The sequence below is a fragment of the Trichechus manatus genome, unplaced genomic scaffold, assembly GCF_000243295.1.
Source record: "Trichechus manatus latirostris isolate Lorelei unplaced genomic scaffold, TriManLat1.0 scaffold00223, whole genome shotgun sequence".
Taxonomy (NCBI): Eukaryota; Metazoa; Chordata; class Mammalia; order Sirenia; family Trichechidae; genus Trichechus; species Trichechus manatus.
In genome coordinates, this window is record NW_004444159.1 from 3,480,694 (window position 1) to 3,504,626 (window position 23,933).

Genomic DNA, 23,933 nt, shown 5'->3' on the forward strand with positions numbered 1-23,933 from the left:
AACAATAACAACAAAAAAATCTTTAAGATGGAGGTAGTATTACTTCACACGGTAGTTGTGAATTTTAAATTACCTAATTTATGAGAAAGTACCTAACACAGTACCCTTAAAAGTAGGTCCATAGTAAGCATTTGGGACTGAAGAAACCAGTTCTGGTAAGTTCAGGGTCAAAGTGCTCAAGGCCACAGATTCTCAGTGGAGTGTGATCTTCGTGGTGTTTTTTCACTCTTTCTCGGGTATTTGGACAAATTAGTTGGCTTGCTTTGCATGCACAGCCTCCTGCTTCATTTCTCTCTTTTCCTCAGAAAACTGAGAAAGAGACAGAGAGAGAAACCAATTCAGTAAAATGAGGCACAAGAGGGCCATGACCTCCACTCTCTGTGTTTCTCCAATAAGAGATAGTTTCCTATCTCACTAAGAGCGTCTGTAACTGTTTCCAGCCTCAGTTGAAGGTATCATTAACCTTACAAAGAACAAAGCATTTTGAGAAAAATTTAAAGAATGTCTTTGAACAAGTTTTTATTATAGTGTTAAGGTTGGCCAAAATTTTAGGATCAAAGAATTCTGAATATAGACTTATAAAACTTTGAGTGATTTGTAATAATGTTAGATTATTGGGATGTGTATGCTAAATATTAAATACTCGGGGACACATTTTCTTCTCTTTGCCCACTAAAGAAAATAGATTCAGAATGAACTCCTTTCTATTTCTTCATATATAAGTTCATTAGTGAATTTAAAGACCACATTTTCTTCTTGCCTGTACTTAAAATTATTCTAATGTTCCATATAATAATATGTACTTGTTTTAATGTAAGCAGTTAAAACTGACTTAAAGGAAGAAGGGAAGGGGAAAGGAAATAATACACCCTCTCCTCACTTATCAACATGGTTAGTTTCCAAAGACCAGGTTGTTATGTGAAATCAGCATTATGCGAAAACAGAGGGTGACCACATCAGATCATAAAATGGAGGATGACTACATCATTATATAATGCCAGATTACAACATTATATAACTGCCAAACCACTGAGGGGGCCCTGGTGGTGCAGTGGTTAAGTGTTAGGCTGCTAACCAAAAGGCTGGCAGTTTGAATCCACCAGCCACTCCTTGGAAACCTATGGGCAGTTCTACTCTGTCCTATCGGGTTTCTATGAATCAGAGTCAACTCAACAGCAACAGGTATGGGTTTAAACCACTGAGAATCATGGCCCAGCCAGGCTGACACATAACCGTAACCACACAGCCAGAGTTCCTCTTGCCTTGCTCCTCAGCGTTTCTTATTGTCACACATGTGTCACTAATGTGCAAAATAGTCGGATAGCAGATTTTTTACTATTGTAAATATGAAATATCAGGTAATAAGGTAGTGAATAAGTGAGGACAAGGTGTATTTACTGGGTGCCTACAAAAGCCAACATGTTGCATATCCCACACAACGACCCGTGAGGCAGAAACCGTTACACCATTTTACAAATGAGAAGCTGAGGCATACAAAAATTAAGTAGCTCACCTAAGGTCACACAGACAGAAAACGACGGAGTGGAGACTCAACCCTGATCTGTCTTTCAATAGCACCATGCTCTCAAGTTTAGAAAAACTTAAGCAACAGGAAAAAAGAAAAAGGGGCTTGGGTCAGGTGTGGGGAATCTTCAGACTGTAGGGTTGCTAGTTACTGAAAGACATCTTCACAGAATTATGGATTTTCCTTTCTTGGAGACTTTCAAGGATTCAATAGTCAGTTCTTCTCCTACCTAGGGCATCCTTTGACAGAAAGCCCCTCTACAGGGTTTCTATGATTTGTGGCTGCATTAAAGTGGCCTCATTATTACCTGTCTGTGTGAAAGAGCTTTCCTGATGATAGGGACAAAGATAAGGAAGGAAGAGATGGAGAGAACTCATGGCAATGGGATGCTACGACAGAGGAAATGTATGGACTGGGCAGCTGCTCCAGGATATCCCTGTTTTGACCAGAATATTATGTCTGAGCAGAGAGCTACTGAAGAAGAGGTGTGATGAAAAGGAAACAGATGGTTTCTTCCTAAACAAAACAACAGGTGGGCTTTGCAAGAAAAGGCCCATCCTCCACAGAGATAAATTGGGATGTGTACCCTATTTCTAACTGAATTCTGGTCCTGTCCCTATGGGTGCTTCTTAGAAAGACTGCGTTAGGCTGGTACCATGATATGCTACTAACGGATTTTTGTCACTCTCTGTGTGAGACATTGTTTGGTAATTGTTTTTGCTTACGTTACATCTCCAATGACACAAAGACATAGATTCTGGTTTTGTCCTTACTTAACAGGTGATGGAATGCAGGTAACGTGACCCACAGTGGTAGAGGCAGGGTGTGAACAGAGGTCTACCTGTACTCCACATCTATGCTCATTTCCACCTTGATGATTTGGCTCTCATTGTTGGACAGAAATGGGACTAAGCCTGGCTTCCCCAATGGCTGCCCTGTGGTCTCTCTTTGAGCCTCAGTTTCCAAATAGTATAAATAATGGGAATTATACTACCTGCTTCATGGAATTGCAATGAAGAGTAAGTAAAATTATCCATGTAGCAATGCTGGCTAGACCACTGGCATGCAATCAATGTTATTTTTCTTCCTCATGCCATTAATTCAACAAATATTTTAAGCTAAGAGCTGGAGATTCACTCGGGGTGAATAAGACTGAGTCTGTGCTCTCAGGTTGTTTATGTCCAAGTTGGGGAGACAAACGCAGAAACAGGCAAGCACAAGAAGAATGTCGTCAGTGCCGTGGTCGAGGCGAGTGGAGGGTGCTATGGGGTCCCAAAGAGAAGTCTTAACCCTGGGCAGCAGAAAAGGACAGCTTCTTGGAGGAAGTGATTCTCCAAAACTGACCAGCAAAGGGGTTAAGTGAGGAAGTAGTAGTCTTTTGGATAAGAACAAGGCTGTCACAGAGCAAGAAAGTTAATGACTTTTTGTTACAATGGACCAAGCCACTTCCTAGTAGATATGAAGAATGGCAGGGAGTAAGCAAAATTGAGGAAGCTGATGTGTCTGCTCCCCTTAGCAGCTTTGTCTCCAGAAAAATTTTTAATGATGGTGCCACCCTATTAATTTTAGGGGGTGGTTGGTAGTGGTGAGTGGGGCTCAGCAGGGTGGGTGATGAGATGAGGGGCCATCATCATCAGGTGGGGAAGCATATCTTCTTGAAGCAGGTGGTTTCCTTTATGCAACACACATGATGTGGTTGGAGAAGTTTCCAAAGCTTGGCCAGAGCCCCTGGATAAAGTTGTGTAGGTTGTGGACTGCACGAGAACTCCTGGCCAAGGGGATAGGTGGAGGACAAAATTCCAGCATATGTCCTCCCAGAGGAAGGGTGCCCCTTTTCTCTCTACAAAGGTGCTATCTGCTTGGCAAGTCATGTGTCACTGACTTTGGCTTCACCCAAGGGGCACCTTTTTCTAATTCACAAAAAGGCGCCATACTTGCTAGCAGTAGTCTCCAACATGGCGTTTGGGTGCTGCATGACAAAGCATCTGTTTCTTTGGAACAAAGTCAACTGCACATGTCGGAGCTGCCCACAGAGTCCATGCCACATAGAGAGAGCCTGACTCCATGGCCAACTCTGATGCGTCTTCCCATGTAATCTCCTAAATCACTGGTTCCAGTTAACCTGCTAATCTTAATCTTTGCTCTGTGAAGTTGAAACTATGTCTGGATGTTGTGGAGCCCAGAGAGGCAGGGACATAATAAAACTCTGATTGACTAATAAATGTTAGCTATAAATATTATCTGTGATGCTAGGACAATGTTCTCCACAAATTTTATTCTTGTCATATACTTAAATGTCTAATATTTTATAAATTGCCATTAGTTTGGAATTTCTTCTTCTCTAACCAGTTGCCATCGAGTCAGCTCTGACTCATGATGACCCCATGTGTGTCAGAGGAGAACTGTGCTCCACAGACTTTTCAGTGTCTGAGTTTGTGGAAGTAGATCATCAGGTCTTTCTTCCGAGGTGCCTCTAGGTGGACTCAAACCTCCAGTTTTCCAGTTAGTAGCATGACCTCTGAAGAGAATTTAAGGGACACATTCAGGTACCAGCTTCTCCCCCAGACAGAAAGGTTATAACCAGGTCAAGAGCGCCTATGAAAGAGAATGTGTGTATTTTTTTAATTAAACTTACTCCCTGCAAAAAAGAAAAATAAAAAAAGACACACATCTAAAATGTGAAGACCTAAATATAATATCTGCAAAGTTAACGTCTGCCTTCAGAAGAAGTAACCCAAAATAGCTAGGGAGAGAACTGTCAGGGCAACATCCTGGATTGGCAGTTTGAACCCACTAAGCGGCCTCTTGGGAGAAAAACCTGGCAATCGGCTTCTGTAAAGATTATAGCCAAGAAAACCCTGTGGGGTAGTTCCACTCTGTCACATGGGTTGCTATGATTTGAAATCCACTTGATGGCGCACAACAAGAACAATTTTCAGAAGTAGATTGCCAGGCCTTTCTTCCTAGTCTGTCTTAGTCTAGAAGCTCTGCTGAAACCTATTCAGCATCACAGCAACATGCAAGCCTTCATGGACAGATGGTTGGTGGCTGCCCATGAGGTGCATTGGCCAGGAATTGAATCCAGGTCTCCCATGTGGAAGGCAAGAATTTTACCACTGAATTACCACTTCCCCTAAACCCTTTATAGCCTACCTTTATTTTTAGCCTGTTTGCTGCTTGAGTTAATAAATTCTGCAAGCCTACAACTAAAAACATAAAGTACTCCTTATTACATGATCTCTAACCAAACTGCCAAGGCAGCATCTAGTTAGAGCATGGGTGTGCAGTTAGAGAGGTTGGAGTCCCAGCTCACTGACTTGCTGTGTTAGTGTTCACTAACCTTGGGCCCACTACCCAAACCATCCAAACCCCAGCCTCCTCTCCTATAACATGAGGCCATTATATTACTGATGGCGCAGGACCAGGCAGTGTTTCATTCTGTTGTACATAGGGTTGCTATGAGTCGGAACTGACTTGATGGCACCTAACAACGAGGTTGTTGGAGCCCTAGTGGCCCAGTGGTTAAGCGCTACAGCTGCTAACCAAAAGGTCAGCAGTTCAATTCCACTGGGCACTCCTTGGAAACCATATGGGGCCGTTCTGCTCTGTCCCAGAGGGTCACTGTGAGTTGGAATCGACTCAATGGCAATGGGTTTTGTTTTTTTGTTTCTTTTTTAGGTTGTTATTAAGTACTGAGATGCAGATAAAGGACTTAGCACAATGCGTGGCACATTGAAAATGCTCAAATAAACATTAGCTTTTTAAATATATTTCTCTGCCTTCTCAGGTGTTGCCTTTCATACTCACATGTCTTAATCTTTTTAGTCTATCCTCCTGTGGAAACCTCGTTGCCTCCCTCTGATCACTTCAATACATTCTCTGGTCCCTTCTCAAATTCTCTTCCGCCACTTCTGAGTGGACAAAAAGCTACGATACAATCGTAAAGGCCCAGATTGCTGTGATGTTTTATTTCTTCCCATTCTTGGCTGGGTTTCAGAGAATCCATAAAAGTATAAGCTGGAAGAAGCAATCATTATTTTCAGCTGCAATAACATGGATGCATGCACTCTTTTCCTCAGGAGTGAGGAGATCTAGATATTGGAGGGAAGAATCTGGCTGTGTCACTACATTTTAAGAGAAAGATGGGTGAGAGAGCAGGAAAAAAAGGTCAGGCTGGTACATTTGAAGGCAGCTGAAGGGTTCAGTTCTAAATTTTCATAGGAATGATGAACAGGACCAGAAGTTATTTTCAAGCTAGGGATCAGATAGATCTCTTCCAATTCCTATGGGACTGTGGTTGCCAGATAAAATGACTGGGAAATCAGAAGAAATTCTTTTGTTGACTGAGAAAAAGGTAGCCAGATTCAAACCTGAAATTGACCAGCTGTGATGACAAGCTCCCCCTCTTAACAAGCCTGGTGGAGCCAGGATGCGGCCCTGTCAATTCTCTCACTAGCTATTTTGGGTTACTTTTTCTAAAGGCAGAGGTAATTGTTAACTTTGCAGATGTTACATTTAGTTCTTCACATCTTGGATATGTGTCTTTTTTTTTTTTTTTTGTAGGCAACAAGTTTAATTAAAAAAATACACACATTCTCTTTCATAGGCCCTCTTGGCCTGGTTATGTAATGTTTCTATCTTGGAGAAACTGGTACCTGAATGTGTCTATTAAATTCTCTTCAGTGTTCATGGTCCCAGCTTATAGCTCATTAAACATGCCCCCATCCCAGATCTAATAAAACCAGTCAAACCGACAAGAAATCAAGGTCCCAAGAACCCTTTCAGCACTGGAAAGGAAGCATGGGCTTGTGGGTGAGGGTCAGGTGTCTAGGATTGTCTGCTATGTGGGAGGCCTACATTCTTTTACTGCAATGAAGTAGGAGGGATGGAAGCAGTAAATTAGGAAACCTGGCTTTAGCTCTGCAGAACACCCACCCTAACACAGTAATCACTGATTTTTATTGGGTTACATGCTGGGCACAGTTTTAACACATTACATGCATTTCCTCATTTGATTCTCACGGTATCTCTGTAAAGTCAGTATTTTCATAGTCTGCATTTACAGATGAGGACACTGAGGCTTATAGAATTTACTGGGTTGAATAAACCAGAAACCAAACCAAATCCATTGCTGTCAAGTCGAATCTGACTCATAGTGACCCTATAGGACTGCCCCCATAGAGTTTCCAAGGAGTAGCTGGTGGATTTGAACTGCTGACCTTTTGATTAGCAGCCAAGCTCTTAACTACTGCATCAGAGCTATGAGTTGGGACCCGACAGTCACTTTTTTTTTTTTTTTTTTTTAATCTTTTTGGAAGCAAACTGCCACATCTTTTTCCCGTGGAAAGGCTGGTGGGTTCAAACCGCCGATCTTTCAGTTAGCAGCGGAGTGCTTAACCACTGCACCACGGACCTTTGCAGATATAATCAAGTTAAGATGAGGTCATGCTGCAGTAGGGTGGGCCCTAATCTGAGTGGTGTCCTTATAAGTAGAGTGAATTTTTAGCACTGAGACAGACGGGGAGAAGGCTGTGGCGATAGAGGTGACATTGGAGTGACGAAGCTGTAAGCCAAGGAACTCCAAGTACTGCTGACAACCACCAAAAGCTAGGACAGAGGCATGGAACAGATCCCCCTCAGAGCCTTCAGGGCGAGCACGGCCCTGCCAGCAACTTGATTTTGGATTTCTAGCCTCCAGAAGTGTGACAGAATAAACTTCTGTTGCTTTAAGCCACCCAGCTTGTGGTAATTTATCAAACCGGCCCTAAAAGACGAATACACCCAGTTAACAGCTAAGGGGGAGTTAGAACTCAAACGCTGACCTGTCTAATTCTAGACTGCGTGCTCTCGACTCCCAGCATCTCCTTCCTGTTATTCCCTTTGCCCCTCTACAACTGCCCAGTTTCCTCTTAAGGATACGCTTGCTTCCTGTGAGACTAACTCCTAAACCACACGTGGAGCTAAGCCAATCAGTGTAGGGCCAAAGTGATTGGTTGAGAGGAGGCATGTGACTCGAGTCAGTCCAATCAGAATGAATGGCAGGATTTGGGGATAAAGGTGTTCTCTTGTCCTTTGTGCTTTGGATAGTGTAGATGTGAGGCCTAGGAGGGCTGAAAAACTGTCCGAGGGTGAAGACAATATTCAGGGGGGCCGAGGTGAAAGTACTGCAGAGAATCGGAAGGGCTGACGACAGCATGACCCTCTGCACCAGACCAAGGTAGAAGCCTGGGCTCCTCAGGGCTTAGCAGTCCTGGCAGCGACAGAGTCCCTGTGTGTTTAAGTCAGCTTGAGTTGAGTTCTCTGTTACTTGTAGCCAAGAACATTCTAAGTGATGTGATTATACTGTTCCAAAGCCTCAGCATTCCCTCGGGACCTCACCTAACAAAGCTTCCCTTGGGTACTGGAATTTCCCTCAAAGATATTTTTTTAAAAAAAATCATATACAAAGGGACTGAAATGTCCCTGAAAATGTAGGGCCTTTGGGCTCCAGAAAGAATGAAGCTGGCTGACTTCCAGAGTTCTTTGTTTCCGGAGGGATAGCATAGTCTTTAACCAAACTGGTTGTTGTTTTTTTTTTCCCCAGGTAGGTTTATAGAGAAATGTTAAGATTACTTAATGGTGATTCTGAAACAGTAGAATCTCTGTGGATGAGAAGATGAGAATTTAGGTTCTTTGGGAGATTGTTAGTGTACTCTGTCACCCCCACCCCCACCAAGCACACCCACAGACCGCTGGCCTTAGAAAGCTCGGCTTAGGGTGACCACTTCCCCCTTAAAAGCCCCCTTATTTCTGGGGTGGCAGTTAAAATTGATCTTGGTTACTGTGCTCTGCCAGAGTGTTAAATAGTAACAGTGATTTTGACTGTCCTCCTACCAGGGCTGTTTGTATTTTATTGCTGAACACCGACACACTTTCTCAACTTGCAAGAGTGAATCTGATAGCGAAACTGAACAACACGAATAACATATTCTGGGGGCAGAAGAACATCTTCTTTGCCTCTTAGATCCTGCCTCTAGAGAAACTGTTGTGTACTCATGTGTACTCAGCCATGGCTAGGGTAATTCCATATATGGAAATCATGCTTAACCCAAACCTGTTGCATCTGATACTTTGTTTCTTTCTTTCTCTGTTTCATTCTTTCTCACTCTGTCTCTGTCTCTCTCTCTCACACACACATACACACACACTTCCAATCAGTTTTAAAATGGGGAGAAGGGCTGGGGAAGAGAACAGCTGGGTTTTAGAAAAATAATAAGTGAGCTTAATTCCGTGTTCTCTGCACATGCCCTTGGAAGGCTGTGACAGTTGTCCCAAGCTGACAGAACATGTTGTGGACACAGAGTCTAAACAAGATGCCATCAAGTTGACTCTGACTTGTGGTGAACTCATGTGTGTCAAAGTAGAACTGAGTTCCATAGAGTTTTCAATGGCTGATTTTTTGGAAGTAGATTGCCCAGCCTTTCTTTGGAGGCACCTCTGGGCAGACTCGAACTTCCAACCTTTTGGTTGGCAACCGAACGTTAACCGTTTGCGCCACCCAGGGACTCACACAGAGTCTAGCCAGGGCCTTTACTAGACGCAGAGGTGTTTACTGCTGAGGGAGCCAGGTGAGCACCTCCAGCTAGAGCGGTGGTGAAGGGTCAGTTGTCCCGTCTGCTGTTTGTGTACGTAGCTGTGTCTTCACCCCATGTCTGTTCCAGGGTTCCTCTGGAGTCTGCTCTAGCCACAGCACATATTTTAAATCCAGCATGATGGGCCTGGGTGAGGACATTGCTATAATTTTGTCTCCCCATATCCCAGAAACTCTCAGATGCTGGTTTTGACATTTTGATTCACAAGATATTTTATGGCCTGCTATTCAGAACAGTCAGCGAGTCCCTGGGTGCTGCAAACGGTTAAGTGCTCAAATACTAACCAAAAAGTTGGCAGTTCAAACCCACCCAGAGACACCTCAGAATAAAAGCCTGGCAATCTCCTTCTGAAAGATCACAGCCTTGAAAACCCTATGGAGCAGTTCTACTCCGCATACACTGGGTCACCACGAGTCAGAATCAAGTCGATGGCAATGGGTTTGTTTTTCTTTCTTTCTTTATTTACTTATTTTGGTTGTTCGAAGTAGTCACAGCAGTTAATAGCAATTGACATTTTTTAAAGTAGGGATTTTTTCCCTTTTTTGACTCAAATAAAGCTGTATGTTTATGGATATAAAAGATCTACAAATGATAAAGTCAATCCACTCACCTGACTCCAGCCCCTAGCAGGAACAGAAGGGCAGACTCTGGGTCCAGAGATACTGGAAGGAGCAGTAGGAGGAGGGCAGAGGAGGGCAGAGGGGCTGCAGTGCCTACCGAGTGATTCTGCCCAGCCTGGGAGAGAAGTGACGGTGAAGAAGGGGGTAGGGCTGCTGGAATGGTTTCTGGCCACAGGACAGGCCAGAGGGCTCAGAAGATAGCATAGCTCTATGGGAATGTCCCCACTGGGGGCCATGCAGTTTTTGAATATTTCAGGGGACTGTAAGCTCCATAAGGGCAGGGACTCTGGTTTGCACACACTGTGTCCCAGGAACTGAGCACATGCCTGGTGCCTGAGCGTGCAAAGTGTTTCACTTAATGAAAGAATGAGTGAGAGCTGTCGTGCGTTGAGGTCAGACGTAGTCACGCCCTCGGGGATGAACGGGAAGTGAGTTCTTGGTCTTGAGGTTTCATTTCAAGTGAGATTATGATGCTACTCTCTGTGACGGCTGATTTTATGTGTCCATTTGGCTCGGCTGTGCTGCCCGGGGTTTGGTCAATCACTAGTCAGATGTTGCTATGAAGGTATTTTGTTGATGTGATTGACATTTACCATCAGTTACCTCTAAGTAAAGGAAGTTACCCTTACTGATGTGGGTGAGCCTGATCCAATCATTTGTAGGCCTTAAGAGCAAAAGTTGAGTTTTGCAAGAGAAGGAATTCTGCCTCAAGAATGTAATATAGAAATCCTGCTGGAGTTTCAAGCCCTCTGTTTGCCCTATGGATTTCAGAGTTGCCACCCGTACAACTGCAGGAAATCAATTCCTTAAATCTCTCTCTTTCTCCACACACACGCATACATACATGCACACACACACACACACACAGACACGCACACATGCACAATACCCTAGTACACTATTCGTGAGGTTTCATCACTGCCTGGAGAAGGAATGACCCATCTTCCCAGACCACTCATTTTTGCTTGGCCATCATCTTCTAGAATCTCTCAGGACTGCTTGTGTTGTGCCAGCACCAGGCACTTGCATCCGCAGGAAATTACACTTGGAATACAGCATTGAGATTCTTTGAACAACCCACAATCAGCAGTTATGGGCCGGCTTTCTTTATTCCTGGTGACTGTGGAGCAGGGCTCCTGAGGAGCTGAAAAGCAGGTGAGTGCTGTGAGGTGACCAGTTAGAGAAGGAAGATTGATCCTTGCCACTGCTTAGAGACCAACATGAGGCTCCTTAGACACTGATAATTTCTGGGGCTTAAGTACATCTGTGGAGTCTGGGGCGGGTGGGTTTCGGGGCTTGGATTAGCTGAAGCTCTTTGGTAAATAGTCTTTGTACAGCCTCTCTCTGTCATTCTTCTTACATAGTAGGTTCAGTTTGAGGAGCTTGGAGTTTCCACAAGATCGAGTGTTGTCGAGCTGTGGGACACCATTAGGAGCAAATGACAGTGGCATTGGCACAGGCCACGGTGGAGCGGTTTTCATCATATAGTTCCAGCAAGACCTGGTATTCTCCCTGCCAGAGACAGAGGGGAAGCATTAGGCACGTGACCACTAGACAGTCAACCACTGAATAAATGTTTATTGAGCACCTTCTATGTACAGGAGTCCCTGGTTGATGCAAATAGTTAAGAGTTTGACTACTAAGCAAAAGGTTGAAGGTTTGAACCCACCTAGACGTGCCTCGGAAGAAAGCCCTGGTGATCTGTTTCCAAAAGGTCATAGCTTTGAAAATTCTATGGAGCACAGTTCTACTCTGACACACATGGGGTTGCTAGAGTTGGAACTGACTCTAAGGCACCTGGTTTGGTTGTTTGGTTTATGCACAGGACTCCTTGGGGGGTGAAAATGGTTAGCACATTTGGCTACTAACCAAAAGGTTGATGGTTTAAGTCCACCTGGAGGAGCCTCAGAAGAAAGGCCTGGCAATCTGCTTCCAAAAAAATCAGCCATTGAAAACCCTATGGAGCACAATTCTACTCTGACACACATGGAGTGGCCATGAGTTGGAGTCAACTGGTGGTTTTCTGTGTGTTAGGCACTGTTATAGACTCTGGGGAGAAAACAGAACAAGGCAAACAACCCCTGCCCTGTGGAGCTTGCAGTCTAGTTGGGAAAGGCAGACAACCACACACTATAATCCAGTATCATGGTGTGTAGACGATGATAATTGCTATGGAGAATATCAAGCAGGGAGGGACGGACAGGAAGTGCTAGGTATAGTGGGTAGTGGGGCAGAGCTAGTGCTGGTTGGCAATTTTAAGTAGGGAGGTCAAGGCAGGCCCTCCCGAGAAGGTGGCATTTGGACAAAGACCTTAAGGAGGTATGGGAGTGGGGGACAGCGTCCCAGCAGAGGAAACTGCCCCCTTTGAGGAATAGTAAGGAAGCTTACCCTCTGAGGAGCGAGAGGAGACGAGAGCAGAGATGTGAAGGGAGCCAGGCTCGCGGGCCACGGGGGATCTCTGGCCTCTGCTCTGAAGGGATATGGTTCTTAGAGAGTTTGTCAGAGGTGTGACCTGCTGTGACCCACATGTTAATGGGGCCCTAAGGCTGCTGTGTTAAAGAGACATGGGGGGAGGGTGGGAGCAGCAAGACCAGGGAGGAGGCTATGGCTACAACCGAGGTGGGAGGGGGTGGTGACAAGTGGTCAGATTCTGGATAGATTTTGAAAGAAGACTGAATATCATTGCTGAGGAAATCAGTGTGAGTGGAGAAACAGAGGGGGTAACGGTGACTCCAAAGACTTTGGCCTGAGTAACTGTGAGGATAACACATCATTTGCTGAGACAAAGAAGACCACTGGAGGAGGAAAATTCAGTGGCACGAAACCCAGATGCTCTGTCAGGAAAGGTACTGCAGCCTTTCAGGGCTCCTTTCTGGTAACAAGTAGTCCTTGCTATGTTTGTAGCTAGGACTGAATCACGGAGAAGCAGCAGTCTGATAACCATGGAGTATAAGAAGCTGCAGAAAGCCACCAAGCATTGAGCTGAGTCTGTTGTGTTCACTGCCAAAGCCCAGGGTAACCCACCCTACAGGCCACGCAGTAGGTGTATGTGTTTGCTGACTCCCTGATCTGGGGGTGAAAAGACTCTGTGGGTGGTGGGAGGGAGGAGGGGTAGAAGGGTGGGGGAAGCACAAGGAATTCCTGGCAAATCTTTGAACCGCTTGTCACACAAAAGAGGAAATGGGTTTATTTTGTATGAAGCCAGAGGGCAGGGATAAATAAGACCAAAATGGCAGTTGCCTGAGAGAGCTTTTGTTAGGAAAGAACAACTTTCTAGCAATTAGCAGAGCTTTGGGAGTGTGGACTCCTCAACACTGCAAGTTATATTATTCCAGATCCTCTGGAGGCTGTCTTGGGTGTGAAGATTGATTAGAAGAACCCTAAGGCATCATTCAACTTGAAGATTCTGTAAATCTATAGGCTCCCATGAGTCTCATTGCTGGATACTGAGCAGCTATAATTTCATCAGATGTGTTAGGAATTTAACCAAATCAGTGTGAAAGTTAGAGAATTAATTATGGATAACGTCACCTCAAAGTTGTACTGGATTCTATGTTTAATAACAAGAATAATAAACTAACTTTCTTTTAACTCTTCATGTGCATTTAAGTACATGCCCTACACATTTATTGAAAACCAAATGAGTTTTTCTTCATTGGTTTATAAGCTCAGGAAAAGATGTAGCATTTGAAGGAAGGAGGGCATAGATTGTGGATTAGGAGGTATACGTATCCTGGTTTAAGAGGCAAGAGTATTTAGGCAGCTGGGCCAGTCTGTAGGCAGCTGGAGGCACACGCTGGCAGGACAGGAGGGGCAGAGTAGGGGCAATGACAGCAGCCGTCTTTCTGTGGGTGAGCAGAGCAGGGAGCTTGCAAGCCAGGGATTGGTATTTGCATTCTTGGTAATTACGTGGTTCAACAACCTACAAGATGTTGTCCATGTGCGTTGGGAGCCCAAAGGATCTCTAAATTCTAACTCAGAGAACAGCAGCCGTAGAAAGATGCAGGACTCCAGGCAGGATTTTCATTCTAGGCCAGGGGACTGGGCTTGTTAAAGAGAAGAGGACCCCTAGGGACTGAAGACTGAGTGCTGAGTGGAAATGTTGGCGGCCAGGCAGCAGCCGCCATTAGCCCAGAGCCCAGCTCCGAGGATTTGGTTGGAGGAGGGGACATGCGGGAGACCTCTTAAACCCGAAGACTTGGCAGTGTCTCTGTCCCGTACTAGGAAAGCCAAATCTCTGTGTGCTGGCTGGCTGGCGGCCATGGAGGCCTGGGCTGATGTGGCTGGCGTGCCGCCAACATGGGGTGCCCACGCTGGGATCAAGGCCTCCAGCTGCCTCGCTGCACACGTGGTCTGTTCCAGCTGGGTTGTGTTCCCCATCAGGTCTGTCCAAGGTCAGCAGGCTGGGGGCAGGTCAGCACTTGGCAGGTTTCTGCTTCCCTGGCCGAGGCCTCAGGAGGGGATGAAGTGGGAGAACCAGACATAAAAGCCCTGTAGATGCTTCAACTACACAGACTCTGAGTCAGGGAATTATGCCACTTTCTCTGCCCTCGCTCTGGGCAATACCTCTTTGGGCATTGTTATTGGTTAAAAAACCGCTAGTACTGCACTTCCCCCCAAAATCTTAGGTGATCGCAATAAAGGTTTTTCTCATTTCTGGTCAATTTTCTTTCAAAAGGATTCTATGACTTTAAGAAGTTATTTTCTGCTCTATTTCATGGCAATTGCTAATAATTGTTTTTTTTTTAAGCCATTCATGCAAAATGAAAATCAATTGTTCGCACATTTTAAGTCAATCTACAGTGAGGAGGGGGCATCACCTGTCTGTCAGTTTGTCAGACTATGGTGGCTTGTGGGTTTCTGTGATGCTGGAAGCTATGCCACCAGTTATTTCAAATACCAGTAGGGTCACCCATGGTGGACAGTTTTCAGCAGAGCTTTCAGACTAGGAAGAAAGGCCTGGTGATCTACTTCTGCAAATTAGCCAAAGAAAACCCTATGGATCACTAGAAAATATTGTCCAATATAGTGCTAGAAGATGAGCCCCCCAGGTTGGAAGGCACTACGCAATAACCACAATGGACTCACACATACCAACGGTCGTGAAGATGGTGCAGGATCAGGCAATGTTTTGTCCCGTTGTACATGAGGTTACCATGAGCTGGACTGGATGGTAACAAACAACACCAATGGGTGTGGGGGTGGCTGGGGAGGGAGGAGTCAGAAGGAAAATGGGGAAAGAGAAAGAACTCAAATCACAAAGATTTAATGAAAAAACAAAAACTATTTGGGAGAACTTTGGCCCACGTCCTATACTTTAGAAGTGAAGGGATTCTGAGTTTTCCTTTCTTGTAAAATTTTCATGTGCTGAGAAGCCAGAGAGGACAACTCTGGAGAAGAATCCCAGAGGGCAAGGCTGGAAAGTCCCAGTCTAGTGAGGATTTGAAGCAATCTAGAGAGGTGACGCTCTAAACATAGGAACCCAGAGGCTGGGGCAGAAAGAAGACATACAAGAGCATAGAAATTAAGTTAAAGAGATTGTTTATGGAGAAGGAGACGCCTTTCTAGAGTTAGACACAGGTTTTGGAGGACAAAAAGGGTGAAACCGAAAACAAAGCAAAAAATTTAACTGCTACATTTTTGTGATTCTTTTAATGTTGTTCCCTAAAATTCTCTCAGGAGTGTCATATGAAACTTCATTGCGACTTGAATTCAGCCATTTAATAAAGTCACATTATTTTGAACAAAGAGGAATTGGTGGAAATTCTCTTAGCTGTGAGCCTCACCAGCGAATGCTCAGGACATGGGCATTTGATTGGCTCGGTGGGTGCCCATAGATAGTGCAGGAATTGTAACTGGGAAGACATTTACGCCACTGTGGTTTGTGTATCTGCCTTTCACTGCACTGCCAGCCTTTCCGAAGCATTGCTCAAGCACCATGTGGCGCTCTCTGACACTCCCCAGCAGCTCCAGCCACGTGGGGTTCCTGAGGACACCACCATCCTGCTAGAAAAGAAGCCTGGCCTTCCTCTCAGTGAACCCCAAAGATCCCCCAACGGTCCAATGGGACATCAAATGTTAAATACCAAAATGACAGAACCGGGGTGTCAAACATTTTAAAGTGCCCACTATGTGCTAGGTGCTATACCGGAAGTAACAGCTTCATTAAGAAAGGGTTTTCTTAGTGAAAGTCTATAAAAATGTTTTAAATTACTTAATTCCTTTCTCCTTCTCCTCTTCCCTCTCACGCCTCCTCCTTCTCCTCCTTCTCTTTTTCATTCTTCAAGAAACCCATCAATATAACAATTAAAGAACAAAACAAAACAACAAAACCTTACCTCAGGAACTAGAAGTCCAGGATTATTGACAGGGCCGACATAGTAAAGTTGTTCTGAAAAAATATAAAACATAGATAACTTTATTCAATCATTTAAAAAAAAAAAAGAACTGATTTACTCATATTATCTGTGGTCACTGTCTAATGATGGTTCATACTAAATAATAGTAGTCATTTACATAAATATTTTCATTGCCTGACTCCAATCTACCATTCATTCATTCAACAAATATTTGTTGAGCACCTACCGTGTGGCAGGCACTGGGGGTCCACAGAGGAAAAAAAAAAAAAGGCCTCTGCCCACACATTGCATATATTCTAATGGGAAAACTGACAATACTTAATTAAACAAGAAAATATAGATTGCAGAGTGCTAGAAGGAGACACGCAGGTAATGTGAGAGAGGCAGGATGGTGTGATGGTTCAGGTTCCAGGCTGGAGCCAGGCTGCCCAGGGTTAAATCCTGAGATCACCTCCTATAGCTATGAGACTTTGGATAGTTGTTATTCAAAGGGGCCTCAATTTCTCCTTTTGTAAGTTGGGTATGATAATGACAACAATAGTGTCTATCTCACAGTGTTGTGAGGAATTAAAAGAGTTAACCATATAAAGCACGAGTAACAACGCCTGAAAAGCACTCAATGAATATTCGCTAACATTACCAACTGGAAGACACCATGTTTGATAAGATGGTCAGGAAAGGCATCTCCAAAGAGTGATGTTTGAGCTACGCTCTAAAGAAGGACAATGAGTAGACCATTTAAAGAGCTAGGAGAAGGGCATGTCAGGGAAAGAGACTAAGGGCAAAGCCCACTCTGGGAAAGTTTTCCAAGTTGTAGGAACAGAGGGAGGTCACTTTGCCAAAGCACGGTGAATAAGAGACCAAGTTGAGATGAGATTGGAAAGATTGAGGGAAGGCAGATATTTTACGACCTTGAGGACATGGTGAGGAGTTTGGATTTCATTTTCCAAAGGCACTGGAAAAGGTGTTAAAATGTCAAGTGAAAATACCTAGGGTACATTTTAAAGCAACCATTCTGCTGCGTGGAGAATGGAGTGGAGAGGCCAGCAGTGGAGCAGCTGCAGTAGTGGAGGTGAGTGATGGATTGGCGAAGTGTGGGAGATGGAGAAAAATGAATGGAGTCATGACTTTTTTGGGAGATAGGACTTACTGATGAGTTATTTATGGAGAGTGAGAAGAATGTTTTGGCTTGAGCATCTGGATAGATAGGGTGCCATTTACTGGGATGGGGAAGCCTAGGAGGAAGAAGTATTTGTGTGTGTATGTATGGGTGGGTGGGTGGTGATTAAAGAGCTCTATTTTGGGGGAATGCTTATTAAAAACAACAACAACAACCAAACCCGTTGCCATCGAGTTGATTCCAACTCATCGCGACCCTATAGGACAAAGTAGAACTGCCCTATAGGGTTTCCAAGGAGCGCCTGGTGGATTCGAACTGCTGACCTTGTGGTTAGCAACCGAACTCCTAACCACTACGCCACCAGGGTTTCCTCAAAGCATTTAGATATACAAATCTGGAATTAGGGGGGAGAGGTCAGGGAGGAGCTGTGACTTCTGGGGTCATTACCATGTAGACGGTGGTAAAGCCCTGGGACTGCATGAGATCACCCAGGGAAGTAGACTCGATGGAGAAGGGGAGAGGACCAGGACCACTCCTGAAGCCCTCCACTATTCATAGGTTGGGTAGAGGAGGAGATGCCAGCAAAGGAGGTTAAGCAGGAATGACCCATGGAGTGAAGAGTGATCAGAGAGTGGGATCACGGATGCCAGGGGAGGTGTGTTTCTCACATAGAAGGGGATGGTCAACTGTGTTGCATGCTGTTGAGAGTTTGAGTAGGAGGAGGATGGAAACGTGTGGTGGATTGGCAATATGGAGGACATTTTGACAAGAGCATTGGAGAGGGGGGATGAATACCTGAATGGAGTGAGTTGAGGGTGAAGAAGTAAAAAAAAGTTTTGCTGTAGAAGGAACCAGAAAAAACGAATAATAACTGGAGGAGTATAGGGTTTTAAGAATGATTTGTTTATTTAAGATGGAAAATATTTGCCTTTTGAAGGGAATGATTTTGTATAGAGAAATTGAAGATGAAAAAGGGAGAGGATAATTGAAGTAATGAAGTAACTAAGAGGGTGGGAGGGGAGGGATCTGCCTTTGAGAGGAGCACAGCCATTGCTCTCATAGGTACAGGAGAGAAAACGAGCAGAACAGTTCAGGTGGAGGTAGGTTTGTGGATTGGCTGATGGACCAATGACAAGTCTGCTGTACCAATGGCAAAGCTGCTGTCTGATTGCTTCTGTTTTCTCAGCGAAGCATGAGGCTAGGTGCTGGGCAGAGAGGGAAAGAAAGGTGGAGACTGAGGGCTTGTGGTGGGTTGAGGAGCAAGGTGAAGGTATACAACAGTCATCATGGAGACTGGGGAAGAAATTTACTAGAGAGACAGTAGGATTGTTGATCAGTATTGAGTTTTTATTTTTATTTTTTTAAGTTTTCTTTCCTTCCTTTTTTTTTTTTTAGGTTAGGTCATGAATTTAAAGGCATTCCAGTCAGCCTAGATGTAGATTTTCTTAGCACAATTCAATAGCTCTGATGCAGGAATAGAAAGGGTAGATGATTGTGCTGGAGTTTTGCTGGATAAAAATGATAAAGAGAGAAAAACAAAGCTTTGGGGACATAGACAATGGAAAGATTACAATAATAGACCATCGAATCTAAGGAGGGTAAGAAAGAAAATGAAGGCAGAAGCGGGCAATTAGTAGTTAAAACAGTGTCGGGGTTGGTTGAATGGAGTCTCCATTACTGCAATGAAGAATTATTGCAAGGAAGGTCCTAGAATAGGTAAGCTGGAAGGATTTGATGACACTGAAATTTCAGAAATGGTGCAGTCACCAGTGATGAAAACATCCAGGGTTGACATGGGAGAGGATGGTAGAGGTGGAATGATAGATATGGTTGTTGGAAGTAAGGAGGTCAAGGAACTGAGCAGGAGTCCCTAGTAGGGGTAGAAACAGTAGCTATTAGTTCAATTATTATTCACCAGGATATGCAGAAGAGTAACATAGTAAACACAGCTTGGTGGATGCTGAGGTACACAGAGAGACCAGTCTAGTTTTGCAACCTGTTTGCTGAGCCAGTGTGTACAACTGCTAAGTTCTATCAGTGCCTTTAAAAAAAAAAAAAGAAAATATATATATAACTTCTGTTTTAAAAAATGGATGAGTACAGCACTTTGAAGAACACCATTGGTTATCCAACATTTTGGTATGCTCATTTAATGCTCTAAGATTTGCTAATTTGTCCTCCTCACTGTTAACAGGTTCTTTACTGGGGTGAGGGATTTTCATTAAATAGGTCTCTTACACTTTACAGTTCAATGGGAGCTCTTTTTGAGGCCCATTGCTTCAAGTAACCCAGAAAGTGGCTTTTCTTTTTTTTTTTCACCCTGATGAAACAACACCTAAAATCAAATTCTCGCTCCTTCTTTTCTCGGATGCTCTCTGGTTCTGAGAGTCCTTTAATTAACATTCTCACACTCCAGGACTATAAAAAGAGCCCTGCTATATTTTCACGCACTTCTTCCTCCCCTTCAGTGTTTAGTGTGTGCTGGAAGAAAGAAATTCACCTCCCTGCCTCTGACACATGAAGTTGTTTCTGGTAAATCGGCAGTTTTGACCCAGATCTTCGTGTGGAGGCCCGTCATGTCTTTTTAGAGAGGACGTTGACTTTAAATTGTTGAAATAAGAGGTCTCAGAGGGGTTAGGATTAGACTGAGGTGAGACTAGGGACCGTGTGTTGCTTACATGGTTTTGTTCTCAATAACCGGCGCAGATGCTGGCATGCCAGTGCTTGTTGAATGAGTCCTGTTAGGTGGAGTTCTCGCTCTTCTGTAGTCCTTGCCTGTATCTTAGCAGAATTCCCTTCAATCTCCCAAATTTATCACAAAAATGTCACCAGTACCCGTCTGTCAGTTTGTTATACTGTGGTGGCTTGTGTGTTGCTGTGATGCTGGAAGCTATATCACCAGTATTTCAAATACCAGCAGGGTCACCAGAGTGGACAGGTTTAAGCAGAGCTTGCAGACTAAGATAGACTAGGAAGAAAGGCCTGGCTATCTACTTCCAAAAATTAGTCAATTAAAATACCTATGGATCACAACAGAATATTGTCCTATACAGGAAGATGAGCCCTTTAGGTTAGAAGGTGCTACACAATAACCACAACAATGAACTCCGATATAGCAAGGATCATGAAGATGGCACAGGACCAGGAATGTTTCCTTCTGTTGCACATGGGGTCACTATGAGTCAGAGCCCACTTGATGGCAACTAACAAAACAACAGGGTTCTTGACGGTGTAAAAACATCTGAAGTTACAATTTATCAGAAACAGGTACAATCAAATATATTCAGAAGAAAAACTTTAAAAAAAAAATTGACCATTTATTCATTTACTCTGCCTTTTCTGGGCCCCTTTCCTCTGTGCCAGGCCAGGTGGTGGGCGGGGGGTCAGTGTTGAGCAGAGAGGACAAGCTCTGACCTTGCCCTCTGGTGAGGAAGCAGGTACCAAGTTAGTAAAAAGTGGGGGGAAGGCTCCTGCAGCAGCGAGGTGGGGGCTGGTGCTTGAGGACAGACAGGAGGCCTGGGAAATGGGAGAGGTGGGAGAGTATTTGAGGCAGACCCAGAACATCAGGTCTCCAGAGGGAGAGGGAGGGAGTACCTTCCTTCATTTTGTTGTTGCTGGCTGCCGTGGAGTCTATTCCGACTCACACTGACCCCGTAGGACAGGGTAGAACTGCTCCATAGGTTTCCTAGGCTGGAATCTTTACAGGAGCGGATAGCCAGGTCTTTTCCTCCGAAGAGCCACTGGTGGAATTGAACCTCTGGTTAGCAGTCGAGCGCTTAACCATTGCACCACTAGCGGTCCTTTTCTTCCTTTTAGTGAGTTCCAAATATAGTTTTTGCTCCTCTCCCTGCCTCTGGGTAATTCCTTATGAGACTCAAGGCTGGCTAATGGTACTACACCTCCCCCACCTCCACCCCCATTCTCACGAGACCTGGAGCTGGTGGCTGGTGGGGGAACTCAGCTGTTATCAGGACTTCTGATGTATAAAATAATAATGAGCCTGTCTGGGGGTGGGCACTTAGAAAAGTGTACAGGCAGGGGGATGAAAGTGGGTGTGGATGGAGTCCTCAGGGGCTCTGATGTCTCAAGGTTTCTATGAATTTTGGGCCGTGTGGGTAGGGAGACCCAGGCTAGGCCAGGCCTAATTTTTGTTTTATTTTCTATTTTTTCCAGTGTATCCTAACTTGGCAATTCTTCCATCTTCTGGCATTTTGTCTGCTGTGCTCTAAAACTTCTGCAGTTCTTGGCGTTGTTCCTGAGGGAGGGCTCCAGAGGACTTGAGGTATAGCGAGTGTGGCTGTAGGTCTCAGAATCCCCTGAATCCCTCCATGTACAAGCGTGTGACGGGAGAGAAGTCCAGCTCGCTTTCCTGGCCAGGCCCAATGCCCTGGGGCTGCCTGGTCCCCCTCTGGTGTCCTGCACCACTCCCCTGATCCCAGCATGAAGTCACTACAGCTCTGACCTCGTCCATCACCACTGCTGGCATCCCTCCACACTCTGCTGCTCCAAAACTTTCTCTGCAGCCACTGAGGCTTGCTCATCCCCTGCAGGTATCCAGGGAGTTCTGGGAAGTTGCCCCTGGAGGAAGCCCTCAACCAGGAGGACTGAGTCAGTGGGTGGATGCCCAGCCTTCTGACCTTCAAAGAGCAATTCTTCCCTGAGGTCCTGGAGGGATCCTGCGCTAGGCCCCTCAGTGGTAACCAGCTCCCTGAGACGTCACTCACTGACCTTGCCTCCTGCCTGAGTCACTCTTGCTCCTTCCTCCCTCCTATTTGCTGGCATTACCAGTTGCCTTCGGGAGCCCTAGTGGTTAAGAGCTCGGCTGCTAACCGAAAAGTTGACAGTTCAAATCCACCGACCGCTCCTTGGAAACCATACGGGGCAATTCTACTCTATCCTATAGGGCCGCTATGAGTTGGAATCGACTCAACAGCAAAGAGTTTTTTTTTTTTTTTAGTTGCCTTTGAGTCTGTTCTGACTCACAGTGACCCCATGTGTGTCAGAGGAAAACTGAGTCACATAGGATTTTCAAAAGTAGATCACCAGGCCTTTCTTCTGAGGTGTCTCTCGGACTCGAATCTCCAACCTTTTGATTAGTAGCTGAATGTGTTAACCATTTCCACCACCCAGGGACTCATTATGTCCCCAGTAAACTACCCACAGCAAGTCCTTTTCTCCAGCTTTGCTTGGGGAGGGCAGAGCACAACTATGAATGAATGTCTCCTGCAGAAAGCATACCTTTTTCTAATTTGTACAAAGGTACATCTTGGGTCAGTGCTGGTCCTGGAAACCTGGATTTTCTCTTTTTCTGGCTGCCAATACGTTTGGACCTGTTTCTGAGGACAGAGCCACCCAGCTTAGAAACAGAATCTGAACCCTCTGGAGCCTGCTCCATGGCTTTAGTGCCAAAGACCAGTAGGGAGAATGAAGTCCCTGGATGCTCCCTGTGGATGCGCTGAGTCTCATGCTTTGGGAGAAGACGGGGAGTGAGAGAGGGAGGAGAAGGAGACCACAGCCTTGCTCAGAAGGGAGTGGACAGGATGGGGATGGGGTGGCTCTGAGGAAGCCTGTGCATTCTAGAAAGGAGAGGTGGGAGCAAGGAGGGAGAGGACCATAGTGAGCCTGTCAGCTTGTTTTCCTCATTCAATTGGATACAGTTTGACTGTCATTGAAGAGTGGGCCAATGTGGCATAACTCAAAATAAAGAACCACCTCACCACCCTGCCCAAAAAAAAAAAAAAAAAAAAGCACCGAAAAACCACCAAACCAGTTGCCATGGAGTCAGCTCTGATTCATGGCAACATCATGTGTGCCAGAGTAGAACTGTGCTCCACAGAGTTTTTCACTGCCTGATTTTTTGGAAATAGATCCCCGGGTCTCTTTTCCTAGGCCTGGATTTGAACCTCTAACCTTTTGGTTAGTAGCTGAGCACTTTGCCATTTGCACTATTCGGTGACTCAAGTGAGCTCTAATGAACTGGATTATGAAAACTTCGGGATCCCTTGGTATGTCATATGGTCCTTTTATTGAGAGTATTATTTTCATTGCTGCTGGGAGGTTAGTAATTAGAACAAGTTCAATTTTCTCTCCAAAAATTCATTTTTTTTTTGTGCTTGGTGTATTTTATTTTTTTCCATACAAAAATTTATACATACATTGTTATGTGACTAAAATTGCTCTCCCAATACTGTGACAGCACACTCCTCCTTTCCACCCCTGATTTCCCATGTCCATTCAACCAGCTCCTGACCCTCTCTGCCTTCCCATCTCACCTCATGACAAAAGCTGCCCGTTTAGTCTCTTGTATCTACTTGAGCTAAGAGGCACACTCCTCACGAGTATCACTTTATGTCCCACACTCCAGTACAATCCCTGTCTGAAGAGTTGGCCTCAGAAATTGTTTTAGTTCTGGGCTGATAGAGACTCCAGGGGCCATACTTTACCGGGTTCCTCCAGTCTCAGTCAGACCATTAAGTCTGATCTTACTAGAATTTGAGTTCTGCACCCCACCTTTCTCCTGCTCCATCCGGGACTCTCTGTTGTGTTCCCTATCAGGGTGGTCATTGGTGGTAGCCAGACACCATCTAGTTCTTCTGGTCTCAGGCTGATGAAGTCTCTGGTTTATGTGGCCCTTTCTGTCTCTTGGGCTAATACTTTCCTTGTGTCTTTGGTGTTCTT

General features: G+C 44.9%; 1 protein-coding gene across 3 annotated transcripts in view; it reads right to left on the reverse strand.

Moving 5' to 3' along the window:
• Positions 1–206: 206 nt before the first annotated feature.
• The window catches only part of LY86 (lymphocyte antigen 86), an 88,744-nt gene continuing 65,017 nt past the window's right edge, over positions 207–23,933 (reverse strand). Inside the window, exons 4-5 of one of the 3 annotated variants that reach the window (XM_023742907.1) lie at positions 16,115–16,167; positions 207–309 (exon numbers count right to left, since the gene is read on the reverse strand). In XM_023742907.1, coding sequence (XP_023598675.1) covers positions 250–309; positions 16,115–16,167 — 113 coding nt within the window. In that variant the 3' untranslated portion in view covers positions 207–249. Of the gene's footprint in view, positions 310–9,612; positions 11,289–14,897; positions 14,982–16,114; positions 16,168–23,933 lie in introns of those variants that run through there. The other 2 variants (XM_004388945.2, XM_023742908.1) reach the window with 2 other exon arrangements.